Source organism: Microcebus murinus, chromosome 16 (assembly GCF_040939455.1).
Source record: "Microcebus murinus isolate Inina chromosome 16, M.murinus_Inina_mat1.0, whole genome shotgun sequence".
In the NCBI taxonomy this organism is placed as follows: Eukaryota; Metazoa; Chordata; class Mammalia; order Primates; family Cheirogaleidae; genus Microcebus; species Microcebus murinus.
This window is the reverse complement of record NC_134119.1, coordinates 9,886,843-9,901,163: the sequence shown is the minus strand read 5'-3', so window position 1 is coordinate 9,901,163 and position 14,321 is coordinate 9,886,843. Positions and strand designations below refer to the sequence as shown.

The following is a 14,321-nucleotide window of genomic DNA, read 5'->3' as shown; positions in this document are numbered from 1 at the left end:
GTCTGAAATGGACAACAGCACAGAATAATAAATAACATGCATTGATTTGGAGGCTTTTGCCAAAATCAAAAGCCTTTCTTCTTTTTCTTAACTAGGAAAAGAGTTCTTTACATTTTGCGTACCATGAGATAAGCACCAAATAGGAACATTATAATAAAACATCCTCATTTTGACACCAGAATTCATGTCTCCGTACAAATTAAAGTAATCCCCCCAAGGCAGAAAGTGCACAAGCTTTATTGGGCAACAGCAATGGGCCACGCTGGCAAACAATGAAAGTAGAATCTCTCAGAAACACGAAAGATCACATGTGTGTCATCACAGAATCAAGAATTTAAGTCATCTGGAAGTTCCTACTAAATTAAAGCATACTGTACCCAGAGCTCCCCTCTAATCAAAAACCGCTGTCCTGGTGAAAATTTGCAATGAGGATTACATAGAGAGCGATCTACTAATGAGGAAATCATGGACTCCCAGATGAGTTTACAATTAACCTCATTGCAACAAAATAATAAATTAGCCACAATTTTTTTTTTTTTTTTTTTGCAAACACCATGCCCCCCACCTGACCCAACAAACACAATAGTCACTGACATTGTCCGGCTACATTGACAAGCTGCCCCTCAAAGCATGCTGCGATGGAGAAGACAGGTTCACAGGTGACGCTGCTTTGGCCTGAGCCGATGCCTCGCGCTGCCCACACCGCAGGATGCTCTGCGGCTCCATTCAAAAGCACGATTTTTATTCCCCCAAGAAGAACTGGACACAATTCATAGGAATATTTTAAGTATATATAAACAACAAAAAGCTTTACATCAAAAGAAGGGGGGAGAAATAAAATCTGTTGTATTTACAAAGCTCCTTGTATATTTTTTAAACGGAAACAAAGCCGGGCGTGGTAGAATCTGAGTGCAAACCAAATACTTCTTCAGGAAACTTGAGAGCGTATCGCACACGCACACGCACAGTGCAAACGTACAAAAGAAGAGGATACAAACAGCTCGCGGGTGTCGGCCTTAAACAGGATGGAGCAGAAGACTGTGGAGGTCCCGTCTGCGATTTTGGCAAAAGGTTTAAAATGTTGCCCATGAAGGCATGAGCGCATGCCCATTCCCACCCCAGTAAAAACAAGACGAAAGTATAAAAACAAAAGTCTGGAGGAAAAAAAAATAGGCATTAACATTTCAGTTTCCAATGAGCACAAAATTCAAAATGCGTTTAAAAATATTGTCAGTACAACCTACATTTTCAGCAAGAATAAAATGAGGAAGTATCTGTAAAGAGACAACGGTATGGATCAATATTACTGCCAATAAACAGAAAGGTTTCACTGCAGAGGAGCAGGGCTGGGCTGGGGCGTCCACGCCGCTCAGGGAGCGCCCGCCTGCCAGCTCCAGGGGCTGGGGACAGGCGGTCGCTCCGACTTGCAGACGCTCCCTGGATGCTCTCCAAACAGCCAGCGTCGTGCCACCTGTCTCGTGGGGTGCCAAGGCCACACTCGTGCACACACATGCTCTCAGAATGAGGATCAAAGCCATCAAATTCAAGAAATTACTCAAGATGGAGAAACTGGTCATTTTCTTAGAGGAAAAAAAGAGGGAGGGAGGGAGGGAGGAAGGAAGGAAGGAAGGGAGGGAGGGAGGAAAGAGGGAGGGAGGGAGGAAGGAAAGGAAGAAGGAAGGGAGGGAGGGAGGAAGGAAGAAGGAAGGGAGGGAGGGAGGGAGGGAGGGAGGGAGGAAGGAAGGAAGGAAGGAAGGAAGGAAGGAAGGAAGGAAGGAAGGAAGGAAGGAAGGAAGGAAGGAAGGAAGGAAGGAAGGAAGGAAGGGAGAGACCAAACACATCCTCTGTCCCCTACAAGCATCACCAAAGATACAAGAATCATAATAAAATAATAACAGAAGTTCTTACTCTGGCAGAAATAGCCAGTGCTGTCAGAGGGCACAGGGAGCTGCGACTTTTGCTTTCAGGAAAAGTGTTCTAACAGTGCCGACTGTGTGCCTGGAGACCGTCTGACCTCAAATTAAATTGGCTGTCGGAGACGTAGATCCCATTGAGTTCTAAGGCGAGGGTGTCAGTGGTGTCAGTTATGGAAGTTCTTTCCAGATTAATGAGCCCAGGAAAAAGGTCAACTGAATCCTGATGCTTAAGGTTTACAAACTCAGGAGCATTTCCTGTAAAACAGCTCAGGTTTCTTGTTTGCTTATTTCTTGCTCTCTCCCCACAACTAAGGTAACCCCTGGAAGTGCCCGCGCGCTCCCGGGTTCTCTGCTGGGACCACAGTCCCGTTTGTGCAGGGGAGGGTCGTGCACTCCCAGCGACGGACGCCCCTGCCTGTGTGTCTCCCTCGTGTGGATTCCTAGACACTCGGGGACCCCTGCCGCCCCCCCCCCAGCAGTGGCATGGGCAAGGACGGGATGGTCCTGCAACACAGCAGTCTGCACTTGCGCTTCCTGGACTGCCTCCACCAAGCGTGGCTGCGACGACAGAGCAAGGAGGCTTGTGGAGGACGCTGGTGGGCACCTTCGGCTTCCAGGTACGGCTTTGTCAGCCTCTCTTGGGAGCTCTCTCCCTTTGAGATGCCAAGCAGTATCTTGAGTGTCAACTCATGCACCTCAATCAAAACTGAGAGTTAAGGAAAAGACCAGAGAGGCCATCTTCATTCCCTATATCTGCTGGAAACATCTAAAATTTCTTAACAACGGCTCCACATGACCCACCTGCAGAAGCCACCGCCTGCCAGGTTGTGAACTCAGAGCAGAACTATCTCAAGACTCCCAGTTTTGCAGGCTGACTTCCAAGAAAACAGAGGCTCGAAAGCTGTTGAGCACAATTTTCTTCTCTGCTACCTTTGAAGCCACATCAAATCACTTGGTGAAGAAGTCCGACTTGCTCAACCTTTCTGGAATTGTTGGACAAAGTTCCTGTCCCTACACAACCATTCATCCAATGCAATCCACCTTTCCCGGAGCCCTTTTCTCTCTGGCAGAAACGGCTAAAGCCAACAGAGGCAAATACTGCAAAACTGCAGAATCTTATGACAAAATAGGAGTGGTGTCAACAGCCAATCCACCAGCGCCTGCAACTTACTGTCATTTTGGAAAGTTTTGAAAGGGTAACACAAAATACAAGAGCATCTCAAGAGTACTCCAAACGCAAGGGACTGTCTGATTCTGTGTCCCCAACTCTCCAAGGGCAGGTTTTCCCAAGGGTAGGTAGGAGGTCAGTAATCAGGCTATTGCATGCATCTCTGAAGCACACACAAGTCATGTCATGCCAGAGGTTGGAAGGGTTTGTGCTCATAAAGAATTAATCGTAAGTCCCAGCTATCAACCATGCTCAGCTCTTGAGCATCCACCAACTTAACCCTTATGGCATGCACATGTGGCTCCTGCAAGAAGTGACTTGGAAACCCAAGAATGCCTTGCTCTGCCACGCCCAATGCTTGCAAATGCCCTTCTTCCTGTGAAACAAGCAGCTGCAGCCCTGTAAAAAGCACACACGCAATGGAGTCCACCCTGGTAGGGGAGATATCTTTGCTACTGGCTGCCTTTCAGCGAATCCCTCTTGAAATCTACAGCCAGGGATCTACAGATCCCAGATCCCAGAGCTGCAGCCCGAGCCTCCTCCCTCCCGGGCTCCTCGCTCTGAAAGCGTCCACCAATGAATGGGAGCACAGCAAGATGCCCCCGCCTTTGTCGGTCCATCCTCAGCAATTCCTCCTAACAGGAAACAGATTTCTGTGGACGAGAAGAGCCCCAGTCCCCTGACCTTTCCGCTCCAGGCCCGGAGGATCTGAGTCACACCTGCCACGTTGTCTAAAGAATTGGTCGAGTCTCTTATCACACTGTGGACACATTTAGGGGCCACTCGGTGGCACGTTTCCTGCTAAAACAACTCTGCTGAAAATGTCGGAGGGCGTCCTCAGACAGACACTGGCCGGGTCCTGACGGAGCAGGACGCATCTGAAATCCTTTTACGAGGTGGCAGGTGAAGTTAACCCCGCACTGCGGCCGCTGAATCAGATCAAGGAAAACAGGCTGGATTTGTGGCCCTCTCCCTCCCTCCCTCTCCTCTCATTTGCTCCTAACCCCAGGAATCCAGGGTGACTTGGACAAGTAGAGCCACCTAGAGAGGACACTTAGCATTTCCCCACGGGGATCTTTGTTTGGAAAACTTTTTACCAAATGGCACGGTCTTTTCCTCCCAACCCTACACTAAGCACTCTGTCTTTTCATGACGCCGCTTTGTAAGCGCAAGAAAGACTTAGTGCGCACGCACACGTTAGGACTGCTAAAAACACAAAACAGGAACAGAAAGCAAGCCCTCTACAACCTTCGACCAGACGAAAACTTTTATCGCTCAACAACGAAATTCAAGTCATAAGGAAGCTCGCACAGGGACCCACGCACATCTCCCGGCCGAGCCACCGGTTCTCACGTCCCCGCGTTCACCCACGTGTGAGTGACCGGGGGTTCGCACAGGCTGGGGGGGGGGGCACCTCTTGGGAACCTCCCCCTCCCGTTTATTCAGCGCTGGGACTCGGTTTCCGTGCACAGGCTCGTCCCGTCAGAAATGCACGTGTTAACAATCACTGCGACATCCACGGGCGGTGGTGAATGTAAATGGAACTTGAACTCTGTCCGCTGGGGGCGCGCAGAGACCGGGCCCCCGCCAGCGCCGGCCTAGGACGTGAGTTTCGAGTAGCTGGGCGGGGAGAACCGTCTCCGCAGGTACTTGAGGACGTAGAGTGGGAGGCAGCTGACCAGCGTGATGACGGAGACTTTCCACAGGAATGACAAGGTGGCGATGAAGTACACATCTGCAAGCAAACGGGAAGACAGCGGTGAGCAGGCGGGAATGCTCCGGAAGGCATGTGTGGTCCAGAGACAGGCATGACAACTGCCGAAGGGAAAGCTGTGGCGTGTGACAAAGCCACGGCTTCCTGGCGTCGGCCCTTCCCTCCCTGGACCTGGAAGGGGAGGGGACGGCTGCTCAGGGCGCCACGCATGCAGCTGCCATCTGGATTTCCTGTGCTCTGTCGTCTGCCGCTCCCCGACACGCAGGGCGATGCTGCTGTCAGCAACCAGGAAAAGAAAACCACGGGGAAGAACATGCCCAGAGGTGTTCTTGATTTGAAATCTGGCAGTTGGATGGCCGGGCGCGGTGGCTCACGCCTGTAATCCTAGCACTCTGGGAGGCCGAGGCGGGAGGATGGCCTGAGCTCAGGAGTTCAAGACCAGCTTCAGCAAGAACAAGACTCCGTCTCTACTAAAAAATAGAAAAAATGAGCCAGGTGTGGTGGCACACGCCTATAGTCCCAGCTACTGAGGGGAGGCTGAGGCAGGAGGATCGCTCAAGCCTAGGAGTTTGAGGTTGCTGTGAGCTGGGCTGACGCCACGGCACTCTAGCCTGGGCAACAGAGACTCTGTCTCAAAAGAAAGAAAGAAAGGAAGAAATCTGACAGTTGGAGATTCTTTCTAAACCCTGACCACCAGAGAGCAGAAAGTGGCACTCAGATGCAAGTTTCTGCTTCCAGCAACTTCTGCAGTGACAGTCACAGAAAGCCAAGGGATGGGTCTGGGCACAGTGCACAGTGGCCTGAGACCCCCGTCAGAATAGGATTACCCTCGAGGACTCTGATCAAACGACAGGGCTACTCCCTTTTCTGCAAGATAGTGAGCCCAGGAGTTAGGAGGTCTTTTCGAGAGAGGGGTGACAGCGTGTGGCTTTCGACACAGTGGAGCCAGAGTAAGCCCCTTCCCCACGTCTTCAGCACAGGATGCGTAAATGCAGCTGGTGCCGATGAAGCACCTACTCAGTACCAGGCCCAGGGCTCGACCCACCGTGCAGCTTTCCTACGCGCCCCGCACTCAGCGCTGTGGCTGGTCCAAGTCAAAGGCAAGCCAAGCTTCCTGAGGGCGGGGACCACATCTCTAGGACCCCCAGGTCCAAGCCCTTGGGCACATAGTAGCTGCTCACAAAACCTTTTCAGAGAGACTAGGGACAAGCATGAAACTGTTCTAAGATCTCCCTTTTCACAAGGATGTCCCTTTTACCTTTACTGAAACCTCCTCCAGGAGCTTTGGAAACTGAGAAAGAGTCAAAGATGTGGACTCCACAGTGGGTGGCGTTTCTCAGCCTTTTTCTCATTATCGTCCCTAAATATCTCATTCAGGCTTTTTCGCCCCTAATCGATCATCTCCGTGAAGTTTTCACGCCACAGGTATACCGTGTATGTTTATAAAATTGCACACGCATCTGGCACTTCATACACAAAGGGAGTGAGACTGTCCACACGCCAAAGGCCGACACTTGCTCGCTTGGTGGCGGGGGCCACGGCACCACCACCGAGAATGCCTCAGTGGCGAGGAGCCGCGGGCTGGAGCAGCCCTGGCCCTGCAGGCCACCCACGGGGGCCTGGGTGGGGGCCTGGGGCGGGAAAGGTCCCCAGAGGTGGTCTGTCCTAGCAGGAGCAGCCTCAGAGCCCAGCTCCCCTGGCCGACAGGGGAGAACGCTCGCCCGGGGCTGTCCTGCTTTGTGTTGCTGCAGTGACACGGACAGAAACCGGCAAGGCGTGCAGGAGGCTTTGCCAGCACGAAGAAGGCTGTGGGCTGCCGCCCAGCTGGGCCTTCGGGAGGTGGCCTCTGGCCCGGAAGTTACGGAGCTCAGACAGGCCTGGTTTGCCCTGTGCTTGGGAAAGCCAGGATTAGAGTCCCAGGAGACTATCCACAGCCCAGCACAGAAAGTGCCGGGCCATCCGGTCCGTGCTGACAGTTGATGACGCTGAGCTAGAGAGAGGTTTCTGGACGGAACTAGAGCCCACGCCAGCAGCACGGCGGCTCCCGCACGGCACAAGGTCACCACCGCGGCGGCCCCACGGGGGCTCGTGGCCCACTGCCACTCGGTGAGTACGAGCTGAATGCATCTGGCAATAGCGTGGCGCACGCGAGAGCTCAGCGTGGACAGGGACAGACCCAGGTGTGTCCATCTAGAGACAGCGGCTGTCGGTGGGCAGCTGGGCGTGCCTGGAATCAGAAACATCCGCCCCCCAACCCCATTCCTGGGGATGCCCACACTTTCCCCATCTGCAAATCATTTCCACGACGTGTTTTATCCGGGGTCTGCGTGGTCTCCACCGGCTGACCCCGCCTCCATCTCTGCAGCCTTGCTCGCGCCTGGCACGCCTGTGCTCACCTCCGCGTCTGCCACGTGTCTGCCCACGAGGAGGGACGCTCCACGGCGAGCCCATCCACCCCGGCTGCCGCTGCCACCCTGCACACAGCAGGTGCCCCTGCATATCTGGGGGACGGGCGGTGCCGCTGCTGAGGGCGCTTGCCGCCTCTCGGTTTGGTGGGCAGGGCAGCGGGTTTCGCTCTGAGAGCCCTGGGGTCCCCTGGGGAGCACAGCAGGACAAAGCAGCACGGAAGCGCCGCGGGGGCAGGGTCCCGGGCTCGAGCCTCCAGCTGCGGCCTCTCCCCGCAATGCACCCCTCCCCGTTTCACAGACTGGACTTCGGACTAAGAGTTCATGGGAACGAAGGGTTTTTGTGGGGAAAAAAAAAGTTTGACAAGTCATCAGCTAAAAGGGCCACTGCTGTCTCCTGGGATCTCCCAGGGTGCTGGCCTGTCATTCATCCGAGTAAGACCGGGCCCGACCTCCCCACAGCTGCACGGCCGGCTCGCTGGAGAAACCCGTAACTGTCGGCCGAACTAAACGGATTCCCTCCTGAGCCAGGTAGCTCTGAGCAGCTTAAAACAATGACAAAAACACACTGTATGCTGAGAGCACAGCCCGTACCCTCCAGCACACACGGGACTGTGCAGCTGCCGCCGTCCTGAGTAAGAAACCGCAGAAGCCAAGCGAGAAGGGCTGCGGGACGCAGAGCCCGGGCCCAGGCCGGGAGGCGCCTCCCTGCAAGGGGTGGCGGGACCTCGGGCCGCGGCCCCGGGGCCTGCGGACAGGCTTGCGCGCTCGGGCTCTTACCGATGAACTCGTGGAGGAACACCAGGGAGGCGACGTAGCAGGCCAGGCTGAGCAGCTCAGCCACCGTCATGAGCCAGTGCCAGGTCTGGATGGTCAGCGCCACCATGAGCAGCTCGGTGAGGATCAGCGACGTGAAGGAGATGGCCACGATGTGCACGAACTCCGACTCGAACAGCAGCAGCGCCCCGTACATGATGGTGCTCCCTGCAAGGCAGGCGCAGCGTCCCCGAGGGCCCCACCGCCCGAGAGGGCCCCGCCGCCCGCCCGCCCGCACCTCCGCCCTTTCTCAGTGCGCCACAGCCACACGGAAGCTCCCGCTTGCTACGGGAGGCCGGGGACCCGGCCTCTACGGAGGCTTCAAACCTACACTCTTCCTGTTTCCGTCCTTGACCCCTAGAGAACAAGCAATCTACAACTGCGGAGAGGAAGGAGGAAAAACGCAAGGCGGGGGAGAGAAGGAGGGAGCGTGTCCGTGAAGACATGACACAGGTGGCCGGTCACAAAAGGACACATGCCGTGCGACTCCACTGATAGGAGGCAGCGGGAGTGGTGGAGGCCCCGGGGACGGGGAGCAGGGTGGTGGCTAGCGAGATGGAACCTTCCGGAGCTCGGCCTCTCGACAGCGCGAACACACTGAACACCACCGCGCCGGACGCCGGTCAGGGTGGCAAGTTTGGTGTTACGGTTTTTCACCCCCCCCACACACACACACACACGACAGGGGAAACCCAGAGAGAAGCCAAGAGAACAGAACAGACACCCTCTCCTGTCCCTCAGAGACACCAGCAGCTCGAGCACATGACTTCGAGGAGGCAGTGGGAGACACCAGACACGAAACTCTTAAGGCGACTGCCTTTCATGAGCAGGGCTGAGGATTTGGAAGCGGGACGGAGGACCCACGACCGATTACCACAGACCTCCCTGCAGGATGGGCTTCTGCAAACAGGTGCACGTGTCACACTCTGATATACTACTTAAAGACACCAAAAAAATTCTGTAATGGCCATTTGACCCTCTGTCAACAAACTCAATGGTCTCTAAATATATCGATGACACAGCCCATCCGTAAAAAGCATTTAGAATAAACTCTAACTATACAGGATTACTTGTACACGTGGGTACCTGTCCACATATACAGGGATATTAGAACCATCGCACGATATAGCACGTGCATTACGAATCACACGTAAAAGTGGACATTCTAAAAAGAATGGGGGACGTACAAATAGAATTTTTTCTGTTTTCTTCTGACACTCCAACAGGTCCTCTGGCAAGCCCCTACGGTCTGTGAGACCTTCTCTGGAGGCCACTGAATGTGTGTCTTTCAAAAACTACCACTTGACCTGGTTCTCAGAAAAGGTCAGAATACCCCAGAGAGTGAGCACTTCCTATCAGGTGGAGGGAACACCCCGGCAGGCCGCGAAGATCGGTTATATTTTTCTCTGACTTTGCTACGTCACTGAGCAGACACATGAAGCCCTGCACGCTTCTGACCTGCCCGTGCTTAGGTCTGCATGCTCACAACACGCCGAGCAGGGGCTGCCCGGGACACGCTGTCACGCTGCTTACTGCTATTTGAGGTTCCAGGTCTTTCCCTTAAGGCTGTACAGGCAGGAGAGGGGCAACACCAGAACACAAGACAAACGGGGTCCCCCCATCCTCACCTTGATAGATGCTAATCAGAACCCATATCAAGAACGTCTTGTAGGACAGCGGCCGCCCCTAAACGAGAGAGGGGGACAGGTCAGAGCAGTTTCCGCGGTGGCTCGTTCCCATCCTCTCTCCACTGCCAGGTGAGGCGGCCCGCCTGTCTTCGTCGAAAACGTCGCTCGGATGCACACATCCGGACACCCGAGAGGAGTTACGTTTTTAAAAAGAGAACTGACAGTAGGTGGGAATCGATCTGCCCTTTAGTAAAAGCCCCTTGAAGACAAATGAAACGGAACACACGCGCACACGCACACACACACGCACACACGCACGCACACACACACGCACACACACACACGCTTTTCTGGAAGTGAACACAGGAACGTCTCTAGGAGCAAACACAAGTTACGGCTGCAGAACGGAACTGTCGGGAGCCTTTTTAAAAGTCACGGGTTGGTTTGTTTTCAGTCTGTCCGACAGTGTGTGTAGTACTGTCTTAAGAAAAAATGTAAACTCCCACGCCTCTCCCCCCAAAAGGAAGAAAGCCGCCAGTTCAAGTGTGTTTGGAGGAGCTAGCGGACCTTGAGGAGATCCTTGTAGAGCTCAGGGTACAGCATGGCAACTTCCGACTTCACATCTTTGTCCAGGACCAGAGAAAACACAGGAAACATGGTGTAGATCGTGGAGTACCTGGGAGAGAAGACAGCCCTGGGTGAGTCCCGCCAGTGGAAGGAGAGCAGTTCGCTACGCCAACCTCTGGAGCCCAAGTCCATTCCTTCCCCCAGTGACTGTTTATTGTGCGCCTACTGTGTGCCAGGGCTGGCTCTAAGCACCAGAGACTCAGGGTGAAAAAAGGACAGAGCGTCTGCCCTCGAGAGCTTTAGCACTGAGTCCAGAAACAAATGAAGCAAGTAAACTCTGCGTGCGTTAGACGTTAGTGCTATGGAGAAAACATAACGGGGAAGAGGGAGTAAGACGGGTGTGAGCGTGCATGTGTGTGCAGGGGTGGGGGCACAATTTTAGAGAGGGTGGCCAAAGAACAAGACATACTTTTGTTTTTGAGAGACAAGGTCTCACTACATTGCCCAGGCTGGAGGGCAATGGGCATTCACAGGTGCGATCACAGCACTCTATAGCCTCTAACTCCTGGGCTCAAGCGATCCCCCTGCCTCAGCCTCCCGAGCGGCAGGGACTACATGTGTGCACCACCACGCTCAGCTGAGAACGGACATTTGAGCAAACACCCCGGAGACATGAAGGGCAGCGAGCCAACACCGGGAAGAAGGGCACTGCAGGCAGAAGCAGAAGCAGCAGCGGGCGCAAAGGCCCTGTGGTGGGGTGTGGCTGTGCTGTCTGAGGAAGAGCAGGAGGCCAGTGAGGCTGGGGCAGAGGGGGACAGAGGAGGAAATGAGGACCCACAGGGAGGACGAGGCCACACCATGGAAGGTGGCAGAAGTGCAGCTCAGGGAACCCCTGACTATATTCTGGCACATTCTCTTACTCTTCCAGGACCCAACAAAGGACAGCGCACTTCCCCAATGAGCAGCAGGCAGAATTCCAGCGCCCGCTCTCAGGCTGGACTAGACGGCCGAGCACAGTAGGTGGAAAGTGGACTTTGCAAGACTCCCCGGCCCGGCTGGCCTTCCCGCGCCTCCCGTCTCCTCCTACCCGCGCGCGGGCCCAGCCGTGTGCGTCGGCATCTGGGGCGCCTGGTGACGGAACGCCACCTGCCCGGTGATTCCAAGACTGAGCACTCTTTGTAAAAAGGTCAAAGGGGACAGCGTGAAGTTCCAGGGCAGGGTTAGGGGGAGGGTGTGGTGGCAGCAAATGCCCAAGTGACGCCCTCTCTGACACTGCGGCACCCGAGGGCTCTGTCCCACGCACATCCCGCCAGGGCGGCCTGGCCCTCCTTTCTCCCCACCGGCAGGACGCCCACGGGGCCAGCTCCAGCCAGGAGGGCGCGTTTCAGACCCCGCACTCTTCCCGGGCCCCGGTGAAGCCTCCGAGCCTGTGAACCCTCTGCCTTGCTCTCCGCCAGCAGCGGGTGGCCTCGCACTCTCTGGAGTGAGTATTTTTTCATCACCGAGTACAAACGGCGAAATGCCACGGGCCACGAACCCATCAGACTCTCACTTCTTCCATCTGGTTAACCACTTCGGTACGAGTGCCGACTGAAGTCGACAGCCACAGGTGAACCCGCACAGCGACTTGAGCCGACAGCCGTGATACGACTTTTCTAATTTTTCATTTATCAAAATAAAACTGTGAACATTTAAAAATAACATGAAATGTTATTTTTGTATATATGTAATTTTTGTATATATGTAATGAAAACATGTATGTATATGCTACCCATTCTGATTTACATGACAAGCAAAGCTGCCTGTAAAGCAAAACAAGCTTCCAGCGCTTTCAAGCTTTCCTTGTCACACAAAAGAGCAAAACGGACGCGTCGCCAATGCACGGCACAAAGTACCGTGCGGACTGTGAGTGCCGGCGTGGGCGGGGTGTCGCGGCCGGTGAGCGCCGCACCGAAGTGGTTAAGGGCTGAGCGGCTGGAAGCCTCGTTAACTCGGGGAGGTTCCAAACCCCGTGGCCGGGCCTGCCTGTGCTGGGGCGGGGGGGTCCAAGGGCCCTGGGGACTCAGGAGCCTCTACACGATGTTTCTGCCCTTTTCCATGGCATTTTAAGGAGGTTTCAATAAAAAATTAATACCTTGCCTGGATTTCCTTACCCAATGATGAGGAATCCTTGATAGAGAGGGACGGAGGCAAAGTAAAACACGGAGGAAAAGACAGCCTGTGTGCCAAGGAGAAAGGAGGCGTCACCAAAAACCATGACAAAAGCCCTTATGTTTATAAAATAAAAAATAGCACCTGACACTCACACAGCACTTACTGCGCACGGGCACTGCTGGGAGTTCTTCATGTGCAGTAGCCCATTTAATTCTCACAACCACCCTACGAAGTGGGCACTGTTATCATCATCCCCATTATACAGATGAGGAAAGTGAGGCTCAGAGAGGCTCAGTGGCTTGCCCGAGACCACACAGCTTATAAGCAACAAGGCCGGGAGTCACGCCCAGGTAATCTAGCTCCAAAGTCCGCTCTCGGCCCCTCTGCAAACGTGTGTTAAGTTCCACGTGCCGGACCCACGCACAGAAGCGCAGCCCATCTCCAGAGCAACCCACGAGTTCGAGGCCTACTGGCACCCACATTTTAGAGACAGGGAAACTGAGTAGGTCACAGCCCCGTGGGACTCAAGCCCAGTGCTGTCCCCAGAGCCTGTGCTGTTAAAGGGCTCAGAATCCCTGCTCTCTGGGCATGCACACCATCAACGAGCTGGCACACGTGTGAAAACTAACATGGAAAAAGAGCCTCGGAATCTCCACGCCAGTTTCCGTGGAGGCCAGGGTGGCAGAGAAGGCTTCACGTCTTACATTACACATTTTAGTATTTTTGGAAATTTGTAAAAAGAGAACATGACAGATTGCTCTTGCAATTAGACAAGGGCAATGAAGATGTGCACAAACCCTCATGGAAATGTCTGCTTCCTAATCTGGAAGATGTGAGCTACGGGCAGCGAAGAACGGCTGGGAGATGCAATCAGGCTGGGTGTTCTCGGCGCTTCCTCTGGGCAGCTACAGGTAACAGAAAGGGAGTGGTCTCCAGGCTCCTTTCCATCAGCATGAAACCAAAGGAAGGCCAGGAACAGAGCTGCCTGAAGGCTTTTTAAAGACTACGCACTGAGAGAAAGGCCGAGCCACCCCAGTAATTAGAAACAGCGTCTATCCAGAGCCGTCTCCCGTGACGAACACGTGCTCGCTTGGCACAGAGTTCAGGACGCAGGTGCCGCTGAGCACCGTGGCCCCGGGGAGCCCCAGGTCATGCTTTCAGAGTCACAGTGCCAGGAAAGCCACCTTTGCAGTGACTTCTCACCCAGGCTGGGCCACCGCACAGGACGGATGTTCGTAAAAACGTCAAGGATCTAGTGTTTATTTTGCAATCGACATCAAGAGCCCCTTCCTCTAACAGGGCCATGTGGGCCATAAAGCCTTCATTTTGACAAGATCATTCTGGGGAAAATAAAAACACGGTGTCCGTGTCTCTCGGAGACCAATGTCCAGGTGCAATACTAAGTGGGACCTGCTTCCAGGCAGCCACTTTCAGCACAGTGGACAGGGGTCAAAGGCACCGTCTATAGACAAAGAACAGTGTCCCATCCTGGAAATTTCTTTCCCCCTGCATTGATGCTAATGGTAACATCCAGTCCTTGCAGAACTGCACTGCAGCTCATCTTGGTCAGCTTTTGTGTGTGTGCCCAGGGATGGGCTGATTAATCTCCCAATGATTAAAACCACAGCATTATCTGGTTCGATTGATGAGTTAACATAAATTAAAAATACAGATGTGGTCTAGTGAACCACACCAGCTGTTTGGGTTTAGATCACTTTGATGAAAGTCACTTTAAGTTTCCTCCAATCACAAACGCAACAGATATTTAGAACATAAGATCACCCCCACCCCCTAAAAGCCTGGGTGAGGCCAGTGGAGGGTGAATTCTCATGTACGTAAACCAGCACCGCCTGACTCATTCTGGCTTGCGTATGATTAAACACCTTTCCTACAAATTAAAATACCACCTGATATTTATATATTATCCTCTTTCCTTTCTATTATAATAACAGT

General features: G+C 53.9%; 1 protein-coding gene across 2 annotated transcripts in view; it reads right to left on the bottom strand.

The window, feature by feature from the left end:
• Positions 1-221: 221 nt before the first annotated feature.
• Positions 222-14,321, bottom strand: part of ATP9A (ATPase phospholipid transporting 9A) — a 120,013-nt gene continuing 105,913 nt past the window's right edge. For both annotated transcript variants that reach the window (XM_020282080.2, XM_076010862.1), the window contains exons 24-28: positions 12,368-12,432; positions 10,215-10,323; positions 9,648-9,705; positions 7,984-8,187; positions 222-4,819 (exon numbers count right to left, since the gene is read on the bottom strand). In XM_020282080.2, the coding sequence (XP_020137669.2) occupies positions 4,683-4,819; positions 7,984-8,187; positions 9,648-9,705; positions 10,215-10,323; positions 12,368-12,432 (573 nt within the window). In that variant the 3' untranslated portion in view covers positions 222-4,682. The remainder of the gene's footprint in view (positions 4,820-7,983; positions 8,188-9,647; positions 9,706-10,214; positions 10,324-12,367; positions 12,433-14,321) is intronic.